The sequence below is a fragment of the Paramormyrops kingsleyae genome, chromosome 17, assembly GCF_048594095.1.
Source record: "Paramormyrops kingsleyae isolate MSU_618 chromosome 17, PKINGS_0.4, whole genome shotgun sequence".
Taxonomy (NCBI): domain Eukaryota; kingdom Metazoa; phylum Chordata; class Actinopteri; order Osteoglossiformes; family Mormyridae; genus Paramormyrops; species Paramormyrops kingsleyae.
The window spans coordinates 26,844,060-26,859,683 of NC_132813.1; the positions used below are offsets into that span (position 1 = coordinate 26,844,060).

The 15,624-nt window shown below is 44.4% G+C and overlaps 1 protein-coding gene across 10 annotated transcripts in view; it reads left to right on the forward strand.

Moving 5' to 3' along the window:
- LOC111837883 (diacylglycerol kinase delta) overlaps positions 1–15,624 on the forward strand; it is a 267,917-nt gene that overhangs the window by 118,591 nt on the left and 133,702 nt on the right. For all 10 annotated transcript variants that reach the window (XR_011983247.1, XR_011983246.1, XR_011983248.1 and 7 more), the window contains exon 16: positions 12,686–12,832. Coding sequence is in view for 5 of the 10 variants with exons in the window: in XM_072701297.1 (XP_072557398.1) it covers positions 12,686–12,832 (147 nt within the window). In the remaining 5 variants the exon portion in view is untranslated. The remainder of the gene's footprint in view (positions 1–12,685; positions 12,833–15,624) is intronic.

Sequence of the window (15,624 nt, forward strand, 5' to 3'; positions counted from 1 at the left end):
GGCATGAACAATAAGGGATGCCATTAAACTTTTGTCTGTTTCAGGTTATTTCAAAGATACAGTTGTGCTCATAAGTTTACATACCCTGGCAGTTTTTGTAAAATTTGTACCATTCTTTAAGGACTAAGGGTTTTCAAACTTTGGAACAGGGACCATCTCAGTATTTTCTTAATCGTTATGTTTTTTTTTCATAATTGTGTTATTTTGAAATGTTTCATAGTTTAATTTGAATCTCATTTCAAATGATTGATTACTCATGTTTTCCTTAATACTGTGTATTCCCCCCTTTAGCATCAATGATGGCTTGTAGTCTTTTGTGATAGTTGTGGATGAGGGACTTAATTTCCTCAGATTGTAAAGCTGCCCATTCTTGGCAAAAGGCCTCCAGTCCCTGTAAATTTTTGGCCTGTCTTGCATGAACTGCACGTTTGAGATCTCCCCAAAGTGGCTCAATGATACTGAAGTCAGGAGACTGTGATGTCCACTGCAGAACCTTTACTTTTTTATGCTGTAGCTAATGATGGGTCAATTTGGCCTTGTGTTTGGGATCATTGTCATGCTGGAAAGTCCAAGTGTGTCTCATGCACAGCTTCCAGGCTGATGAGTGCAAATTGTCTTCCAATATTTTCTGATAAAATTCTGCATTCATCTTTTATTAAGACAAGTCTCAAGTGCTCCATGCGTACCGGATAAATAGCCTGACCCTACACCCTATACCCATACCAGGGGAGATGCCCTTCTTGATCTTGTTTTGTGCAACAACCAGGATAGGATTGGAAAATTAGAGGTTTTAGAACCACTAGACGGTAGTGATCACAACATGATTAAATTTGAAGTTAATTTTAGTGTCTGAAGAGCAAAGTCCAAAACAAAAATATACAATGTGAGGAAGGTTAACTTTAATGGAATGAAACAAACTAGAAACTGTAAACTGGATGGAGTCAAATAGCAAAACTGTTGAAGAGGCATGGGAATTTTTTAAAAACATGTTGTTGCAAGTGCAAGAGGACTTCATACCTGTTTCCAGCAAAACTAAATCTAGGAAACTGCAGCCAAGGTGGTTTACTATGGAAATTAAGAATTCCACAAATGGAAAATAACTAACGATTTCAAAATAAAGCAGGAGTATCTAAGTCTACAGGTTGAGTTAAAGAATAACATTAGACTAGCTAAGAGGAATGTAGAAAGGAAGATTCCATTGGAGGCTAAGGGTGACATTAAAAGTTTCTTCCAATATTTTAACTCCAAAAGAGCTCTAAAAACTGAAATCACTAATTTGCAGGATAGTAAGGGCCTTATAATTGAAAATGAAATATAGTAAATGAGTTTAATGATTATTTTACATGGGTGTTCACAGTAGAGAACACAAGTAACCTGTCACCATTTAGTACAAATACAGCGTCGTCTATGACCAATATATGTATAACTGAGGCTGATGTAGTACAAAGCCTAGCTAACCTCAAAATAAATAAATGACAGGGCCCTGATGGCATCTTACCTATAGTTTTAAAAGAGATGAGGGATATTATTAGCCCACCTTTAACATTACTATATCATAAATCCTTATCTACTGGTGTGGTAACTTCTGATTGGAAGCATGCTAATATAACATCCATATTCAAAAAAGGGGATAGAAGTAATCCAGCAGACTATAGGCCAATCAGTTTAACTTGCATAACTGTAAAAGTAATGGAAGCTATAATCCAAGTGAAAATGGTAGATTACCTGGATTCAAATAACATTCTGAGGGATAGCCAACATGAATTTAGGAGAGGTTGGTCCTGTTTAACGAATCTACTTGAGTTCTTTGAGGAAGCTACAAGACAAATTGATCACAAAAAGACCTACGATGTTGGACATTGCTGCTTTGGAAAAGGTTCAACGTAGGGCTACAAGAATAATTCCTGGTCTTAGAGGAATGTCTTATGAGGAGAGGTTAGCTGAACTTAATCTCTTCTGCCACGAGCAAAGGAGATTAAGGGTGGACATGATCCAGATATGTAAGAGTCTAACAGGTCTCGATGCTGTTCAGCCAAATGGCTATTTCAATATTACAGTAGTTTAAATACTAGAACTCGTGGCCATAAGTAGAAATTAGCGGGAGAACATTTTAAAACTAATTTGAGGAAGCACTTCTTTACACAGCGTGTAGTAAGAGTATGCAATAGTCTTCCTACTAGTGTAGCGCAAGCTAAAACCCTGGGTTCCTTTAAATCAGAGCTAGAGAAGATTTTAGATTAGATAAGATTAGTTAAATTCTCCCCAAACGAGCTTGATGGGCTGAATGGCCTCCTTTCGTTTGCAAATTTCTTATGTTCTTATCTTACCATCAACTCTGTCCAAATTCCCTGTGCCACTGTAGCTCACACACCCCCAAAACATCAGAGATCCACCTCCATGCTTTACAGTAGGGATGGTGTATTGTTCATCAAAGACCTTGTTGACTCCTCTCCAAACAATGCGTGAATTTGTTCAATTTTGGTCTCTTCACTCCAAATTACTTTTTTTCCAAGTTTTAAGGCTTGTATAGGTGCTGTTTTGCACATTTTAACGGGATACAGTGATACCTCAGTTCTCGAACTCATTACAACTTGAATTTCTTAAAAGTCGAACCAACCAGTTCGGAAAAAAATTACCTAGAATTTGATCTGAATCTCAGAAGTCAAACCGTGAACGCGCGGGGAAATGAGTCACGCGGCATGTCTCTCAGCGGAAACAAAGGGTAACACTTCAGTCTCAGCCTCGCATTCGCTGTGAGAGCATCGTGCATGTTTACACTAGCTGAATACATATATTTAGGCAGTAAAAATACATTTAGACAATGATTGACAGTAACAGTAATTATTATAATATAATAAAATACAGTGGTACCTTGGTTTACAAGCATAATTTGTTCCGGAAACATGCTTGTAATCCAAAGCACTCGTATATCAATGCGAATTTTCCCATTAGAAATTATGGAAACTCATATGATCCATTCCACAACTCAAAAATATTCATATAAAAATTATTAATACAAAATATAAAGTAAAAATATATAAAACAAATTAACCTGCGCTTTGCCTCTGAAAAGAATCGTGGATGGTGTGAGGGAGACGAGAGAGGAGAAGAGGAGGGTGATTTTGTAGGATGACTTTCACTATAATTAACGGAATCACTGCTATCTGTTGTGTCAGGGTGCGGGGTGGGCGAGCCGGAAAGCAGGTGAGCGAAGCCGTGAAGTCGTGCAAACAGGGTTTTATTCGAGACAGAGGGTGAACAGGCACGAACATCCACAGACACTACAATGACGGATCTGGGGAAGACGGACTGAGACTCGGACTAAATACAAAAAACTAGGCAAACGGAACAGGCAACAGGTGAGAACATTCAGGGATGAACACGAGGTAACGAGGTGGGTGTGGCACACATCAGGAGCGGACGGAGCGGGGCGTGATAGAACCCCCCCCCAAAGGCGCGCACACCGGGCGTGCCCGAGAGGAGGCGACGGACGAGACGAGGGGCCCAAAACCTGGAAAACAAAAGCAAAAACACCAACGAGACACCGGAAACAGGACAGAGACACAAAACAGAAACAGGGACAAGACACGACAAAGAACAGGAAACGCGGACAGGCAGACAGAGAAAGGAGACACAGAGGGAACAGCCACAGGCGACACGAAGGGGCCAGGAGTGAACAGAGGAGGAACAGAGGGACAAGGAACAAACACAGGCGGAACGAAAGGAGGAGGAGCCGACAGGGGAGACCAGACAGGAACGGGAGGAGGAGAAAGGGGAGCCCGAGGGAGCCCAGGCGGGCGACGGGCAGCGGCCGGAGGGGCCGCAGGCAAGAGTGAGGAGGGAGCAGGAGGGGACCACCCAGGGGCCAAGGGAACGGGACAAGGGAGTGACGGAGGGGACACGGAGGGAGCAGGAGGGAACACCGGTGCAGGCAGGCAGGAGGGGGAAGCTGCGGCAGGCGGAGGCGGAGCCGGGGAAGGCGCCGTCCGACGCCAAGCTGGAGCAGGGGGGCCCAGAGGCGGCCGACACGGAGCCGGGACTGAGGACCGGCACCGAGGAACCAGGGGAGGGCCTGGAGGCGACCGCCGACCCGACGGCGCAGGACCCGCAGGCAGCCACCGAGGCACAGCCAGGGGCCGTACGGGCAAGCCAGGGGGCAGGGTGGGCGGGACCCGGGCCCGATGCCTGTGGCCCCGTCCCTTACGGGACACTGACAGGCGGGGTCCCGGGGGGTGTCGGGGAGGGAGTCATTAGGGCTGGGGGAACTAGAGGCAGGGCCTCTGGTGAGGCAGCAGGCGCGGCCGCAGGCGGTGCAGCCAGAGCTGGACGGGAGAGGCGGCCAGGCAGGGCCGCGGGCTGGACGGGAGAGGCGGCCTCAGGCAGGGCCGCCGGCTGGACGGGCAGGACAGGCGAGACAGGCAGATCAGGCGCCGGCAGGACAGGCAAGCCAGGCAGATCAGGAGGGGGCACCTCGGCAGGCGCTTCGGGCGTGCGGCCAGCAGGGGGCGCCTCGGCGGGCACCGCCCTCCTGTGGCCAGCAGGGGGCGCCTCGGCAGGCACCTCGGTCGTGCGGCCAGCAGGGGGCGCCTTGGGCAGAGCGGCTTCCTCCGCTGCAGGCGGAGGCGAAGCCAGGCCCTCGGGTGCAGCTGCAGCGGGCACCCTCAGTTCCTGGCCAGCAGGGGGCGCCCTGGCGGGCGCCGCCATCACGCGGCCAGCAGGGGGCACAACCGCGGCCACCTCAGGCAGTGCCGCAGGCAGAGCGGTGGCAGCTGCAGGGACTGCAGGCAGGACAGGTGGGTCAGACAGGACAAGCGGGTCAGGCTGGACAGGCGGTGCTACTGGCAGCGCGGCAGCAGCAGGCGTTGCCGTGGGCAGCGTGGCGACAGCAGCAGCAGGCGGTGTGGCCGGCAGGTCCGGAGCAGGCAGGTCCGGCACGGGCGTCAGGAGGGGCGCCCAGCGACTAGGCGCTGCCCCTTTAAGGGCTTTAGAGACCCGGGGTATAGTGTCTCTTACGGCGCTGATCCCTTTTCCGTACAGGTGCTCCGGCCGGTATGGATACGCCTCTAACGGAGGCAGCTTCTCCGGGTAGGAGCTGGCCAGGCGGGTAGTGACGGTGTCATCCCAGGCGGGGAGCAGAGAGCAGGCCCCCAGGAAGAGTGTCGGGGCGGCTTCTTCTCCCTTTCCCCTTCGCCTCTTCTTTTTCCGCCATCCGGAACCGGTAGGTGGGGGCGGAGTTACCTCTGTGCAGGCGAGCGGCTGGAGCCATTTCTCCCTTACCTGGCTAATGAGCTGCTTCAGGAGGGAGCGCACTTCCGCCATATTTTGCTCTTCGGTCCGTGGGGTAACCGCCTGGAGGAGATCCCAACTCTCCTCCGCTAGGGCGAACAAACCGGGATCCCCGCGGATCTCCGGTAGCTCGCGCCAATACGCTACCTCTTGCAGCAGGACGAGCCAAAGGTCCTCGCCCTGCTGCGGTGCGTCTTTCCGGAGATCCGTCATTCTGTCAGGGTGCGGGGCGGGCGAGCCGGAAAGCAGGTGAGCGAAGCCGTGAAGTCGGGCAAACAGGGTTTTATTCGAGACGGAGGGTGAACAGGCATGAACATCCACAGACACTACAATGACAGATCTGGGGAAGACGGACTGATACTCGGACTAAATACAAAAGACTAGGCAAACGGAACAGGCAACAAGGTGAGAACATTCAGGGATGAACACGAGGTAACGAGGTGGGTGTGGCACACATCAGGAGCGGACGGAGCGGGGCGTGACATGTTGGCTCACTGGAATCTTTTTCTGTTCGTGCGACTTTAACAAGGAACCCATCCAATGACAGCCTCTTTTGCCTCCTTCTCGATTTTGCAAAAATGTGGACATTGCATTGTCGTTAAACAGATTCATCGCTCGCACTGCTACACCCTTATTCTGGGCTGCTGGGATTGCTGTTGAGGCTGCTGGGATTGCTGTACTGTTCGGGAGTGGTGTAGTCGCTGGGTGCACTTGTGTTGTGTTGTGTGCCTGTTGAAGTGGTTGATTTGAATTATCTTTAAAGTATATTTGAGTGTTTGTGTGCCAGCACGGTTACGTGGGTGGTTGTTGTTTCATTTTTAACTTTTATTTTTACGTGTGTAATTGTCTGTCCTTGTTAATTGACAGCGTGAGAGTTACCGACAGCTGCGGGCGCGAGCGGCGTTTCTGTCTGCGTCCTTCGCATCAAACACCCGCGGGTAATATTATCAAACATCGGTAACATTAACCTTAAAAGGACAGTTGCTCCGGAGCTTTGCTCGGTCGCCGGTCGGGGCCGGGAGGACATTTTCCACTTTTTTTCCCGCTCCGGCAGTAGCCTGCTTTGAGAGGGTTTTTTGTGGTTTTTTGGCCTCCCTAGAGCAACTTCGCTTTAGTTTAGCTTAGTAAACGTGGTTCAGCAAGAAGTTAATCTCGGGTAAGTAATTGTAAATTTGGTTATTTTAAAAGTTTAATTTAAAGGTTGTTATCGCTGACGCTGCCGGATAATTTATAATAAAGTACCGATTTTACGCAAGTGTTAATTTAGTGTTTTAGTGTTCTCGGCACTTTGTTTTAACTATACGTTAATTAGATCAACTAAAAGTTTAAATATTCTCTATTAATATACTGGGCTGGGAGTAAAGGACGGGGACATAGTGAGTTAGGTAATTATGGGGCCAGCTCAGTGTTGTGTTTGCAAGATGTTTACCCTTCGGACTTCGTCTGCGAGCGATGTAGGTTAGTTGACTCACTCATGGTCCGGGTTCGTGACCTAGAGGAGCGACTGGCTCTCATCCAACACAACAATGAGTTTAACGAGAGAGTTAATACGCCTTCTAGGGAGACTGTATGTACGTCACAAGCGGGGAGGGGGGAGAATGATGAACAGGTAGATCGAGAGAGCTGGGTGAACGTAGGTCGTAGACGTAGAAAAGGGCGTACACAATTCACAGAGGCGGCATCACCTGAAGTAACGGTGTCTAACCGCTTTCAGGTGCTTCCGGCTTTAGAGCCGGAAGAGACTGGGGAGGCAGGTGAGCCCTTGGGCACCAAGGAGCCACCTAACCCCAGTAGGAGGGAGGTTGTGGTAGTAGGGGATTCAATTATAAGAGGGGTAGATAGTTATGTGTGCACCCGTGATAGAGGGTCCCGTACGGTGTCTTGCCTGCCTGGTGCCCAGGTAGGGGACCTTCCAGATCGAGTGGACAGGCTTTTGGCCCCAGCCGGGGTGGATCCAGTGGTCATGGTGCATGTTGGCACCAATGACATAGGAAAGGGCAGAAGGGCTGTTCTGCAAGATAAATTTATAGAAGTAGCGGATAAGCTTAGAAGCAGAACATCCACGGTGGTATTCTCTGGAATACTTCCCGTGCCACGTGCAAGTCAGGCAAAGTTAGCTGAGATATGGGAATTTAATGCGTGGCTAAAATGGTGGTGTAGGAAAGAGGGGTTCAGGTTTATGGGGCACTGGAAGACCTTCTGGAACAGGTGGGACCTGTTCAAGCCAGACGGGTTGCACCTGAACCATAGGGGAACCAGTGTATTGGGGAGGCGTATGTGCAGAATAGTTGAGGAATGTTTAAACTAGGGACTGGGGGGGCAGGGAGGTCAGTTAAGAATTTATGTGGGGAGAGACGGAAAGCCCAAATAAATATTAAAAGTAGACACTGTAAAAGGCCTACCATTAGTGGTCTGTGTTTGAATGCTAGGAGTATTAGAAACAAAATTAATGACTTGGAGGCTTTGATTTCTTCAGACAATTACGACATTATAGGAGTAACTGAAACATGGATGAGTGACAATGATGGTGATGAATATAATATGGATGGTTTTACGTTGTTCCGTAGAGACCGGATAGGCAAGAAGGGAGGTGGTGTTGCAGTATACGTAAAAGAAAACTTGCAGGCAAGGGATCTCACTGATAAAAATAAAAATTCAGAAGCTGTATGGATAAAACTTGATGCTAAAGATTCAAATGGCCTAATTGTCGGGGTTTGTTATAGAGCACCTGAATATTATATGATGATATCAGGATTATGAGTAATAAAAATGATGTGGTGGTTATGGGTGATTTTAATTTACCTGGGATACAGTGGGACACAGTCTCTGGCTCTTCTGTAAATGAACTTGAGATGGTGGAATTAGTACAGGATTGTTTTTTTACTCAGTTTGTTAATACTCCTACCAGGGGAGAAGCCCTTCTTGATCTCGTTTTCTGTAATAACCAGGATAGGATTGGAAAATTAGAGGTTTTAGACCCATTGTACGGTAGTGATCATAACATGGTTAAATTCGAGGTTAATTTTAGTGTCCGAAGAGCAAAGTCGAAATTAAAAGTATACAATGTTAGGCAGGCTAACTTTAATGGTATGAGATGGAAATTAGAAACTGTAAACTGGACAGAGTTAAATAGCAAAACAGTAGAAGAGGCATGGGAATTTTTCAAAAGCACATTGTTGCAAGTGCAAGAGGACTTCATACCTGTTTCCAGCAAAACTAAATCTAGGAAACGACAACCAAGGTGGTTTACTAAGGAAATTAGGAATAAAGTCAGGAGGAAAAGGGCTCTGTTCCACAATTGGAAAATAACTAATGATTTCAAAATTAAGCAGGAGTATCTAAGTCTACAGGCAGAGTTAAAAAATGACATTAGGCTATCCAAGAGGGATGTAGAAAGAAAAATTGCATTGGAGGCTAAGCATGACAGTAAAGGTTTCTTCCAATATTTTAACTCCAAGAGAGCACTAAAAGCTGAAATCACTAATTTGCAGGATAGTAATGGACTTATAATTGATAAGGAAATTGATATGGTAAATGAGTTTAATGATTATTTTTCAAGGGTGTTCATAATAGAGAACACAAGTAACTTACCACCAATGAATACGAATACAGCATCGTCTATGACCAATATATGTATAACTGAGGTTGATGTGATACTAAGCCTAGCTAAACTCAAAATAAATAAATCACAGGGGCCTGATGGCATCTTACCTATAGTTTTAAAAGAGATGAGGGATATTATTAGCCAACCTTAAACTTTAATATTCAAGAAATCGTTATCTGTGGGTGTGGTGCCATCAGATTGGAAGCATGCTAATATAACACCCATATTCAAAAAAGGGGATAGAAGTAATCCATCAAACTATAGGCCAATCAGTTTAACTAGCATTACTGGAAAAATAATGGAAGCTATAATTCAAGTGAAAATGGTAGATTACCTAGATGCAAATAACATCATAAAGGATAGCCAACACGGATTTAGGAGAGGTAGATCCTGCTTAACGAATCTACTTGAGTTCTTTGAGGAAGCTACAAGACAAATTGATCACAAAAAGGCCTATGATGTGATTTACTTAGATTTCCAGAAGGCCTTTGATGTTGTCCCCCACAAACGGCTCTTACTAAAGCTTAAAGCTGCAGGGATTTTAGAAACTGTGGCAGCTTGGATCAAAAACAGCGAGTAGTTATTAGAGGCACAATGTCACAGTGGGCCTCCGTTCATAGTGGGGTACCGCAGGGTTCAATTTTAGGACCACTATTGTTCCTAATTTACATTAATGATATTGACACAAATACATACAGTAAACTGGTTAAATTTGCAGACGACACCAAGGTGGGCGGGGTAGCAGATACTAATCTAGCAGCTGAGAGGCTTCAACGGGATCTGGATTTAATTAGCGACTGGGCTGATACTTGGCAGATGAAATTTAACACAGATAAATGCAAGGTAATCCATGCAGGGAGCAGAAATATAAAGTACAGATATTTTATGGGTTCCACTGAAATAAAGGTAGCTGATTACGAGAAAGATCTCGGTATGTATGTTGATGCTTCCATGTCCCACTCTCGCCAGTGTGGGGAAGCAATAAAAAAGGCGAACAGAATGTTGGGTTATATCTCTAGAAGTGTGGAGTTTAAGTCAAGGGAGGTGATGTTACACTTATATAATTCCTTGGTAAGACCCCACCTAGAATACTGTGTGCAGGTTTGGTCACCATACCTCAAAGAAGGACATTGCTGCCTTAGAAAAGGTGCAACGAAGAGCTACGAGAATGATTCCTGGTCTTAGAGGAATGTCTTATGAGGAGAGGTTAGCGGAACTGAATCTGTTTAGCCTTGAGCAAAGGAGACTAAGGGGGGATATGATTCAGGTCTATAAGATTCTAACGGGTCTGGATGCTGTTCAGCCAAATGACTATTTCAATATTAGTCTAAATACTAGAACTCGTGGCCATAAGTGGAAATTAGCGGGAGAACATTTTAAAACAAATTTGAGGAAGCACTTCTTTACACAGCGTGTAGTTAGAGTATGGAATAGTCTTCCTGCTAGTGTAGTGGAAGCTAAAACCATGGGTTCCTTTAAATCAGAGCTAGATAAGATTTTAACAACTCTGAGCTATTAGTTAAGTTCTCCCCAAACGAGCTTGATGGGCCGAATGGCCTCCTCTCGTTTGTAAATTTCTTATGTTCTTATGGTGCTTTTCTACTAAATTTTGACTATACGAGTGAGGCATGCCGACTGGGACTGAGCATGGGAGACGATTACCCACAATTCCGCAGCGTGAGAAAGTGAATAACCATTGGTTCAGTTGTGATGACATGCGCTCAGCGTCAAAACAAGAAGCGCACGCATGCGCTTCCTGTTTTGAAGCCGAGCGCACGTAAAACCAAAGAAAAACAAGGAGCGCATGTGTGCCATATCATTTTTGATGATACTTTCGTAAACCAGGACTTGCTCGGTTTCCAAGTCAAAATTTATTAAAAATCTTTGCTCGTCTTGCGGAACTCGTAATCCGAGGTTCCACTGTACATTTAAAAATAAAGATTTATAAATTATTTTTATATTAATAATAAACCATTAATACGTTTAATTATAATTATATTGTCAGGCTGACTGGGGACGGAACGGAGACAAAGGCGCAGATGTCAGGGTATCGGGGAATACGGAGTTTAATTACAGGTAAGGCAGGCAAAACGCAGATGGGCAATACAATTACCGGACTGGGGAAACAAACTGAAACATGGACTACATGCAGAGGACTAATGACAACAACCAGAAACAGCTGATGACTCAAGGATTCCACACAGGGTTATCGAGGGGGCATGGCACACGGAAGGAGCAGGACACATTGTTTTTTTTTTTAACTTTACACATTGTTTGGATACATTTATTTTCTTACTTTACAAATTACTGTTTTGATAAATGTGCTTAGATGTGTTTAGCACAGTATATGCTCTTCTTCTTTTATCCGGTTCATTTTGTGTTTAAATGCTAAAAAAAACATATTTAGGTGTAATTTTTTTGGGGCCGGGAACCAATTCATTGGTTTTCCATTATTTCTTATGGAGAAGATTTGATCACAACTCAAACTTTTTAGGATTCGATCCAGAGTTCTGAACGGATTAAATTCAAGTTCTGAGGTACCACTGTATTTTGTTACATTGGCGCAGTAATAGCTTTCTTCTGACAACTTGACCATGCAGCCCATTTTTCTTCAAGTGCCTCCTTATTGTGCATCTTGAAACATCCACACCACTTTTCTGTAGAGAAGCCTTGATGTCTGCTGAAGTTATTTGTGGCTTTTTCTTTGCATCCCGAGCATTTCTCCTGGCAGTTCTGGCTGAAATTTATGTTCGCCTACCTGACCGTGGCTTAGCCTCAACAGAACACACACACACACAAGTTTGTTTGTCTGAAAAGGAGAGTGATTAACCACATATAACCATTCAAAACAGGGAAGATAAAGTCACTATAAAGTCACTTGTTCATCAGTTTTACTTGTTGATTTGTACGCAAGAAATAAGAATGCTGTAAGTGAAAAAGCCAAGAGGTGTAAATAAATATCGACCTCGTAGATTTTCTATACTGCAAATAATAACAAAGTTTTTTGTTGTTTTAAATTGTGCAAAAGGAACATATCAGTGTAATCATGGAATTTAGTCTTTTGGGAAATACAAGGATTAGATTTTCCACCTGCCCATTTATGCAGTAGCCCCATATTTTAAAAATATTTTTAAATAAAAATATTAAAAAATACAATGCTGTGTCCAATTTTCAAGCAATATGAGATGTGATTAGTATTATGTATATTAATATTTTCTAACAGTGCAGTTGTGAGCTTGAGTTAGTATTTCATGGGCTTGTTAAAGCTAAAGCACTTCTGCAGCTCAAAACTCAAAAGACAAATGCGCTAATGCCACAGAGCTCATGGATTCCAATCTCAGGGAGCACACAAGTTGTATCCCTTCCCTTTACTGTAAGTTTTTGGATAAAAGCATCAGTTAAATTTAAATGAGTGATATGTTCAGTATTGTGCAAAAGTCTTAGGAAGTAAAGAAGATGATGTCCAAATGCACTTCATGTTGGTGTAAAGCTGTGATACTATTTATGCAAAAATGTATCAGCCATTTCAGAACCGCTCCGAAAGTCACCCCAGTATTTGCAGCCACCGTCCAATACATCCATGTATTTGGTAACTAAATGAATTAAGTGAGTTGGTTGTGAAATGTAAAAATTAATGGAATGGCTGAGGTGCCTCTGAGGATAGGTTTGGGAACCAGAGTGGTGTTTGTTACAAATCCTTGGTCTTGGGGTTTGGGATATAACAGAATAAGTGTGTGAGTGTGGGTGAAAAACACTTTTTTTTTACATTCTTGTTTCTTTCTCTGTCAATCCTAGCTGTTGATGACCAGAATGCTCAGACACAGCAACAAGTTTTTTCTCTGGCAACAGAGGAGGAGGATGAAGATGATGAGCGTAATTCCCTTCAGTCTACTTACAGTGGGAGCACATCCCAAAGCATTAAGGCACGTCCCTCTGGAAGAGGTTAGTACTACCTATTATCAAGACATGAGATCAGCTATGACTTCATATATATAGTGTTTAAATATAAGGTATATTGTTATATAAGTTAAAATGTATAGTTGCATGCCATTTTGATTTCCCTAATAAAAATACATAACAACACAGTTTAAATGAAGCATGGTTAGATAAACTAAAAAAGCTGCATATATATTTTTAATGATCAAAATCAGTAGCTTTTGCTGAGCTAACATGTTTATTAGTTTTGTCCTAAGAACTGGTCTTTATAAGGGATATCTTAGTGGAAATTCAATGGCCATATTTCTTGCTTAATGTCTGTATTTACTGGAATTGAGATACTGATTGAGGGTACTGATTGTGTCAAGTTTTTCTGCTGGTGTTATGTTTGTAATTCATTCTCTCTGTTTTGAATACATCAGGTCATCATGTTTGTTTTTAGTGTTTTTTTCTTTATATTGTCTTGTTAATCACCATGTGAAAAGCAAATCAGCAAAGGAAACCTTTCCTTGGGCATCTTGGGCTCACTGCAAACCAAAAACTGGGATAATATGCCAATGTTCAATACCAAGATCTTGTATCCAAGTAAAGCTCGTGTGTGAGTGATACACATCCATGCATGTTCAGCAAGCACTGTTATATTCCACTTCAGTGTTTAGTGTGGGTGCTGGGTGCATGATCAGAATGTCTGATATGGACTCCAAGCCTGGATGTCTGATATTCCTTCCTTGGAGGAAGTAGAGCTGGAAGACTGAGAGGGGGACTTACCCATCTCTAGGGCTGAAGTTAACGAGGTAATCATAAAACTCCTCATTGGCAAGGCTTCGGGGATGGATAAATATTCACCCTGAGTTCTTGAAAGCTCTCGATGTTGGGCTATTTTGGCTAACACTCCACTTCAACATACTGTGGACACTGGTGACAGTGCCTTTGGTTTGGCAGACTGAGGTGGTGGTCACAATCTTTAAGGAAGGGATGTTTTTCAACTTTAGGGGATCACCCTCCATAGGAAGGTCTATGGCAGGGTACTAGACGGGAGGGTACGCCTGTTGGTCGAACCTCAGATCCAGGAGGAACAATTCAGATTCCATCCTGGTCGCAGAACACTGGACCAGCTCTTTACCCTCACAAGGATACTGATGGGTTCATGGGAGTTTGCTTAACCAGTCTACATTGTGTTTCTGGACTTGGAAAATGCATACAATCAGGTCTGGGCATCTCTGCTTAGACTGCTGCCCACGCCACCTGACCCCAGATAAGCAACAGAAAATGGATTTATGGATGGATGGGCCTGAATGCCTGTGTATGCTAGTGCTGGCTTTCCTTTTCTTTATTTTGTATTACTCCCTCTTAATGGTGATGTAATGCAGCACAGCACACCCATGTAAAGCAGCTTTGGGAGTGACTCTGTTGTGAAAGGAAACATGTAAAAGTAAATTGAATAGACACTTTAAATCAGTTGTCACAACTGTACATTGATCTGGGTGTTTTTAGATATAAACCGGTTGAGTGATAGGTCGTAATATCTGGGGGGGGGGGGGGGGGCAATGTGTGATGTGTGTGGGGGGGGGAGGCAATGTGTGATGTGTGGAGCTTCTAAGGGGGGAGGGGAGAAGAAAACAAAATTCATGACATTATGAGGGGGGGCGGCATGATGGTGCAGTGTATAGCACTGTTGCCTCGCACCTCTGGGACCTGGATTCGAGTCTCCGCCTGGGTCACATGTGTGTGGAGTTTGCATGTTCTCCCCATGTCGTCGTGGGGTTTCCTCCGGGTACTCCAGTTTCCCCCCACAGTGCAAAGACATGCTGAGGCTAATTGGCGTTGCTAAATTGCCCTTAGGTGTGCATGTGTGCCCTGCGATGGGCTGACCCCCCATCCAGGGTTGTTCCCTGCCTCGTGCCCGTTGCTTCCAGGATAGGCTCCAGACCCCCCGCGACCCAGTAGGATAAGCAGGTTGGACAATGGATGGATGACATTATGAGGTCTCACAATACTTTTGTATTAATATTAATAAATGCACTGTAAATGCATGTCCAGTAAAATATGCTTCAAGTAATAGACGAGGGACGTTTAACTTTACAGTTAGGTATTTTTATGTGTATTTATTAATAATTGCATTGTGTCTATTCATTACCAGAGATATACATGGGTGACAGCAATTGAACATGAAGTGCACATGAGAACATTCAGATATTAACTAGAAATGGGGCTGTGGGAAATTACTGCATTGTATTCCCTGTAAAGCCCTGACATGTGCACCACCCATCCAAAAATACTTACCCATCAAAGGAAGGGGTACAATTAAGGTTGCACTGATACTGATATCAGTATCGGGCCTATACCGCATTAAAATTCTCATACTCATATTTGTAAATAAATTGCCGATGCCACGCACCAATACCAGTCAATGGTATTTCACTACATCAAACTGGTCGCAGCCAGTGGATGTGATTTGTTGTCCTACCCGACTTCAACGTCTAGGGGGAGACAACGAGCTGGGAACTTAATTTTGATGATCCTGTGAAATAGATCTGTACTGCTAAGGTGTCAAGGGGCGGAAATGAAAGTACATCATTTAACACCAGCAATTTAATTAAACACCTGAAGACACACCGTAGTGTTAAGTACACAGTGTTCACTAATGCTAGTGCAAGACCTCAGCAAGTAACCTTAACTCAAGTTTTGCAAAAGCGAGAGAAAATGTTCAAAGACAGCTCACGGGCCATAAAAATAGGCCCTTACTCACCTTATTGCACTTGATGACCAACCACTTTCGGTTGTTGATAATGTTGAAT